General features: G+C 39.1%; 1 protein-coding gene across 2 annotated transcripts in view; it reads right to left on the bottom strand.

The window, feature by feature from the left end:
- The window catches only part of dhtkd1 (dehydrogenase E1 and transketolase domain containing 1), a 20455-nt gene extending 16399 nt beyond the window's left edge, over positions 1–4056 (bottom strand). For both annotated transcript variants that reach the window (XM_036003018.1, XM_031282591.2), the window contains exons 1-5: positions 3790–4056; positions 3330–3482; positions 2069–2280; positions 1743–1937; positions 1275–1544 (exon numbers count right to left, since the gene is read on the bottom strand). In XM_036003018.1, the coding sequence (XP_035858911.1) occupies positions 1275–1544; positions 1743–1937; positions 2069–2280; positions 3330–3482; positions 3790–3958 (999 nt within the window). In that variant the 5' untranslated portion in view covers positions 3959–4056. The remainder of the gene's footprint in view (positions 1–1274; positions 1545–1742; positions 1938–2068; positions 2281–3329; positions 3483–3789) is intronic.
- Between the last annotated feature and the right edge of the window lie 3227 nt (positions 4057–7283).

The following is a 7283-nucleotide window of genomic DNA, read 5'->3' as shown; positions in this document are numbered from 1 at the left end:
GTGGGCACCCAGATAGCTCAGTTGGTAGAGCGGTGCTCCTCAACGCAGCGGGCCCGGGGTTCGACTCCAGCCTGCGGCCCTTTGCTGCATGTCATTCCCCCCTCTCTCTCCCCTTTCATTTCTTCAGCTGTCCTGTCAATAAAGGCCTAAAAATGCCCAAAAAGTAATATTTAAAAATAAAAAAATAAATAATAGTCAAATGTTTCGATGGACAGTAAAATGGAGGTGATTTAAAGACTGGAGAAACAAAGAAAAAAATAATGGCTCCTTTTGGGCGGCTAATTACTGCAGATAGTGGTACTAAAAGAAGAATAAGAATATTTTATATGCAGTGATATATATTTATATAGCCTATATGCATGCATGGGCTGTGGTGGAATTTCCAGATACACCATGTTATGGTAAGATGAGACAAAGGCAAAGCTTTGACACATTAGGTTATTCATAGGTCACAGGTCAGGGGACGACACCAGTCTTTAATAACTACACCTCTTCATGTATGAATATGTTTGAGTCTCTACAGCCTCAGAGTCTAGACAGCTGTATGATAAGGGAATGTTTTGTTCCAAGGTCTCCTTTTGGAGGTCGGTGGAAACAGGGTAAATGGGCCTGCCACAGTTTGGCATACATCCCAGAACTAGGCTAAAGTTGACCATCTTTTGTTTTGGCGCCATCAATTTCTTGGTATAACACAAACTTGACAGCTTGTGCTAGGGATATATGCATCAGCCAAAAGGCACAGAACCTCAGAGTTGAGGACGACATTGCCAATAACACATTGTATTTAAACTGTACTGTCTACCTTAATCTCTCCTCGATCAACATCAATAAATGCTTATGTGTAAGACGTTAATTCTCTTGAACCTTCATGTATCCAGAAGTTAAGCAGCTCCTGAGTTTTTCCTTAACATGGGCTGATCACTGACATAGTGTAACTGGATACATTTGCTTTGCCCTCTAGTAATGAGTGATAAAGATGTAATCACAATAACAACAAATATATGTTTTATGAAACTCCAAAACCCAAAATGAATACAATAGCCCACCACATTTCATTACAATTTGTTTTGATTTATCAATTCATTTCAGATTATAGGGGAATGTATAATTTAACCACATCCTCCCCCATTGGATTCTGGTTGGGGACCTGTATTACATGTCATAATCCTGTCTCTCCTGCATTACTATTAAATAAAAGCAAGGTATTAAGTTGTTCTTCCTCTTCTTGTAAAGTTAAACCTATTGACTGCATGTGTGTATTAGTTTTTGTGTACCTGCAGACAGACGACTTGGTCCCCCGGCTGGGCGTTGTCTTCAGGTGAATAGTCTCCTTCCTGCCTGAGCTGCTGCCTGGCTCTGGTTTTGCCAAGAGCCACGGGGTTGATCGCCTCGAGGTGAGATGGGTTGGGCAGCATGGTCACATGAAGAGGGTGTCCAGCTCCAAAATCCAGCTCCACCGAGGAGGTGAGGTGGGAGAGAACATCACCGATGGCAGGCGAGGTGTCGGGGAACTCGCTGAGGCCACGCATTTTACGGAACATGAGCTGGAGGGAAAAATGATGGAAGAACAGTGTGGGTTGATGTTATCTTACCCTTGTTAATTTGTCAGCTGACTGTGACTTTCTGTTTACTTCTGCTGCTGACTACAGTCATGCAACATAAACAATCTAATCTTGTCAGGTCACAGATAATTTAGTTAAAGTACACGTCTCATTAAATGTGGCTGTCTAAGGCTAATTAACCTCTGGTGGGAACTTCAGCAGGCCTGTCAGGAGGTTAAGTCGGCCTCTGTGGGGCATGCCGATGACAATGTCAGTGACTCCGCTGTGGGCCAACTGGTGGAAAAGCTCGTAGAAGAAGGCCATCATGCTCTCTGCTCCTTCACCTCCATAACGTTTCACAGTAGCAAACTTGGTGGCCAAAAAGTGGTCAAATTCCTACAGGTGGTGAAAGAAAAAGTAAAGAAACAGATTTATTAAAAATACACGACATTACCAAAAAAACGTGATAAGATCTGTCAAATAATACAGTACATATTTTGCGCCCTCCTCTTTCTCCTTGGACCTACCTGAGATTCCAGCATGATCTTGGCCAGCTGCCTCCTCTCCTCTGTAGAGAAATTATTTTTCCTGAGTTCCTCAAAGCGGTCAGCAAACCACTCCCTCTCGTCGAGGCTGCTGAGCTGGCTGGTCTCCACTGACAGGTGGCCACAGTAGGCTTCTTCCAGGTAGGCCTGAACCTCTTCCACTGAAGCCTCCGCTTTGCCAATGTGCCGTAGACCTGCAGAAGCACATTGAATGAGCCGTGATAACACCGACAAGTGAACAGAGGGGAGCGCTGTTTTTCATGTTTGTTGATTTTCATGTTTTACTCCTTAGGACTGAGAGCACCACAGTCTTTATTCTAATCTTATCTAATCAAAGACTATTCTCTACATGGTGTAACTGGTGAATGCAATTAACTAGCTGACTTTTAAACATTTTATTTTAACCTCAGCTGAAAGGTAACACCATCCTCCAACCATTTCCATCCTTAGGTTTATAAAACAATAAAATGTACAACTGAATAAAATCACAGTACTTTGTATAGCACTTTGCCAAATACTCAGATAATTTCACATTAGAAAAGATAGAAGAATAAACTGTTTTAAAAATGTTTACCAGGTTTTTGTAAATTTGTTCTTTCAGAGTTACATTTTCACTTGGCAACAGGCCTACATTACAATTAACTGTGGTGGAATATAACTAAGTAAATTTACTCAAGTACTGTAATTAAGTATAATTTTGACATACTTGTACATTACTTGAATGCTTTAATATAACGCTACTTTACAGTTCTACTCCACTACACTTAAGGGAATATTGTACTTTTTACTCCTCTACATGTATTGGACAGGTGTATTTACATACAAATGATCAAATATGATATATTGTAATAACTGCCAAACTTTCTATAAAATAGTTAAAATTAGCTCCACCTTGACCAGCTACTTATACATGATTGCATCAGTAATATTAAACAAATAATAAAGCACAGCTTTTGAAACTTTATTTTGCTGATACTTTCATACTTTTACTACACATCAGTATGATTTTGAATACATACATTGTACTTGTATGGGAATATTTTTACATTGTTGTATTGCTACCTTAACTAGATTAAATGATCTAAACTTCTACCACAATCAATGAATCACTATCAGTGACGTTTACCCTGCATATACAATATACAAGTAATAAAACAAGGTAACAAGGACGAGAGATTGTCATTATCCCAACTTCTGCATGCTTTCTGTAGGTCTCCCTCCACAGCTGTCATGTAACAGTTACCTGAGGTGTTGAGTGGTCCTGTGATGGTGCCAGTCAGCATGTTTATCTCCGGGACGCTGTGAGCAACAGGCTGTTGGGGTAGTAAGGGGTTAATTTTAGCAGCCTTGTGTCCATGTGCTCTGTATGCCTCCACCAGACGGGCAAGACCATGATCTGCAAGACAACAGGCCGCTGTCAGCATGGGTTAGGGTTAGCTAATGCTGTTCCGAAACACACTTCATAGTCAGCCACTGGGTGTAATGTCAACTTCGGCTAACGTTAATTGCAACAAGCATCCTCTATACATCAACACTGAGACAAGTGCCAATGGAATAATATTTTACACAAATAATACTGGAATAAAATAACGCTATAAAATAGAATCAATGCACGTATCTTAGTCAGTAGCGTTACTTCAGCTCCTCCTCTTCTTTTTGGGTGATGTTAAATTGTGCACACAGTAAATTAACCCCATACTGACCTTGATTCAGTGCTGCGATGCGGTCGCCTAACTTGTGGTTGCTCTCGGTCAGTTTGGGTCGGTATCCGTAAACACCTTTCTCGGTGTGATAACAACAGCCGACCACCTGCCGAGCGACACTCGGTGGCAGTTTGCTCAACGACTTTTTAAGGAAAAGTACGGCCGACATTGTTTGAAAGTGTAAAACTATAATCTTTATATCCACACACACCAACGACTACAGGACGGCGGCCATACTGCCGAGAGAGAGGCGTTATGGGAGGAGACGACGCATCGGAAGCCTATTGGCTGAGGTTCATGTAACGTTACACGTTTCATAAGTAAACCTTTCACTTTTAATTTTTCATTACTTTTGTCTCAGATTTATAAAAACAAACACCACTTTTGTATTTGTAATACATGATAATACATTTTGGAGCAACGGCTCCTCGTGTTAAAATTCCGAAGTACTTCAAGTAGCCCCGTGACGTAGCGCCAGTGTCTAGGAACGAGATCAGTGCTGCGTTCATGTGTTTATTGTAAATTCCAGACTCCACATTTGAACGTTGAAAAGCAGGATTTTACGTGGTTTTGGTAAGAAATTGACAATTTTCTATTTTTCTATATGTTGCTTTTTCTAGTTATTAATTGATCTCAAATTCTCCTTAGTCTAATAGCATACAGTTCAACAACAGAGGAAACTGTATAATAAAACAAGCGGAGATGCCTCCTGATGTTTCTCCACCCACACCACTGTTATTAGACCATGATGCAATGCAGCAGGACATGTTGTGTCTTGGTTAGAGGGTGAAATATAGGTGACAGGTGAGGCTCCCTTTGTCCAATAGAAATATCTTTATTATAACACGTTAAACTGATATTACTATACTACACAATAGTCAAGTTGCTCTGAAAGCGCTACATCTTTATTTGCATCTTTTTACGCAGAGCCATCTCTAAGACGCACTGCAAACACACACCGAAACAGGGATTGTTGTTAAAGTAACAGAACTATCTCATCTCATGAGGAAAATGTAGCCTTACTGTAACTTACAGTTTAAAACACTCCTAGAACGCTTTTTGCCATTGACTAATTATGCAAACTAATGTCAGATGCCCACAATCATGTTTTTAAAATAAAACATGTCATAGAACTCCCTGCAGTAGCCTGATATATGAGTGTGTTTATGTAACAATAGGCATACATTAACCATCATTGTGGCATGTCTTGATAAACCTTACATTTTAAGAGTCAATAAATAAATAACACACAATAAATAAGGACTAATGATTCTTAAATACAATAAATAAAAGTTCTGATCAGTCAGTAATATGTGTGGCTTGAAATATAAATAGCTATTTACAGACTGTGTGGGCTAAAACACATTAGAAGCCTCATTCTATTTTACAATAATTCACCACATTTACAATCCGGTAGGCAAATTAAAATATGCAATTAGTTTAGTTCAGTAGTTCAGATTAGTATATGATGGAATAGTGGCATTAGAATGTGCCAGAGGCACCAAATTTGGGCTTTCACAGCCAAAAATTCTCAGAGCGGGGTATGCCTCCGGACCCCCCCCCCCCATTTCTCTGTGGTAACAATGCTTTTTTAGCAATAAATCTTATACCGTTGGAAAGACTGTTTCTGGTTCTTCCACACGCTACTGAGGCTCCTGTTTGTGAAATGAATAAATTGTTAAATTGCCAATATGTCTTGTTTCTTCAAACTTCAATCATCCAATCCACCAAACACCAAACGAGTCAATGACAGAATAAGCTGTTTGGCATTGGCAGAGAAGATTTGGCAAATTTTTCATGGGCGCAACCCACATACTCAGCGCTGCTGCTCATCCCCCAAATGCATGTTCCTTACAAATGGGGCACCATTTGAAAGGGAACTAAACAGGCTTTCCAACGGTATAAGATTAATTGCCAAAAAGCATTGTTACCACAGAGAAATAATCTACCAAACACAAATTTCCTTACTTTTTGTGCTTAGTTTATATCCAACGTAAAATTGTATAACACATAAGGAAGAAGAAAATCCTCACATTTGAGAAGCTGGAACCAACAAATGTTAGAAACATTTGCTTTCAGGGTTGCACTGAATGATAATTTCCATTATTGATTAATAATTTGGTCTATAAAGATTTCAGAAAATGTTCAAGAAATTCTCTTCACAATTTTGTAGAGCCAAAGTTAACATCTTCAAAGGACTCATTTTCTCCCCAAAAAACATCCAAGACCAAAAGTTATTTTCTTTCATGTCAGGGAAGAAAGAGAATATCTTCAAGTCCTTACATTTGAGAAGCTGAAACTAGTGTAATAATCATTGATCGATTATCAAAATGATGGCCAATTAATTTCTGATGACAGACTATCATTTTCTAAAAGCATTAATGTTCTGTTGATCAACTAATCATGTAACTACTATGGAGTCTAAACTCAAGGTATTAACTGCAAATTCAACTTTGACAGGAAATGTTCATTTATTTGTGTAAATACAGGGTGCAGCTTCACAGATGTATAATAAACCCAAACTAGCTGTAGAATGGCGTTTTATAAATGAAACCTAAAGTAATTACCTATGACCCCCCCCCCCACAGCCCATCAGACTCCTGGAGGTTCACATTAAGATTTAGATAAACCTGCTTTCCTTCATCGGTTACTGCTCAAAAATAAGCAAAGAGAAGCACAACGAAGAGAAACAAGTTAGCGAGACATGACACACTGGGGGAGGGAGGGGTGGTTTGTAAAATGTCTTTACAACACTGGACAAGCACAACACACAAAGACACACAGTCCATATTAGGGGAAATGGTTTAATTTGGAGACAGAGGCAAAGAAACACACCACACATGAACAAACATTGACCAAAAAAGAACACAGTCTTTCGGCTACACACCCCGCTATGGGAAAAATCTGAAAACTCTACACAGGTATAAAGCAAGGCTCAAACTAAACAGTTAACTCTTCAACTAAGACAATTATCCACAAAAGTTGTTGAAATCCTGATGACCATTAAACTATGTGGACAGCACAAATACTAACATGAAACTTACCACGATTTAGAGGACCCCCCCCCCTCCCCCCGAAAAGGAAACTGATTAACGAATAGAGAAACACGAAGAGATTCGAGTAAAATCAAAATCAGGCATCTTTTAGAGACAAAAAACCAAAAAAAAAAAATTGCTTGACACCACCAAGAGGCCAAACTCCAGACCTGGTCAAGGCGAGGCCACATTGAGAGGCCAGACAATTTTTTTCCAATATAATTTTTTTTCTTTAATTTCCAATATAAAAAGCTTCACTGGTACAAAATACATATGAACAACCAGTTGTAGAAATTGGAAAGCCTGTGCATGTCTTTTTTCTTTTTCAAATCCCACCCAGTTTCAAAAAAATTTATATTGACTGAACAGAAGAAAAAAAAAAAAAAAAAACTACTGTATGCATATTACAGATCACATCAAGATGCACCCACTTTGGCTTTCATCAAGACAAGATAAAAC

This window comes from Sander lucioperca, chromosome 7 (genome assembly GCF_008315115.2).
Source record: "Sander lucioperca isolate FBNREF2018 chromosome 7, SLUC_FBN_1.2, whole genome shotgun sequence".
Lineage (NCBI taxonomy): Eukaryota > Metazoa > Chordata > Actinopteri > Perciformes > Percidae > Sander > Sander lucioperca.
Note: the sequence above shows the minus strand (reverse complement) of the source record. Positions and strands in the feature narration are given on the sequence as shown.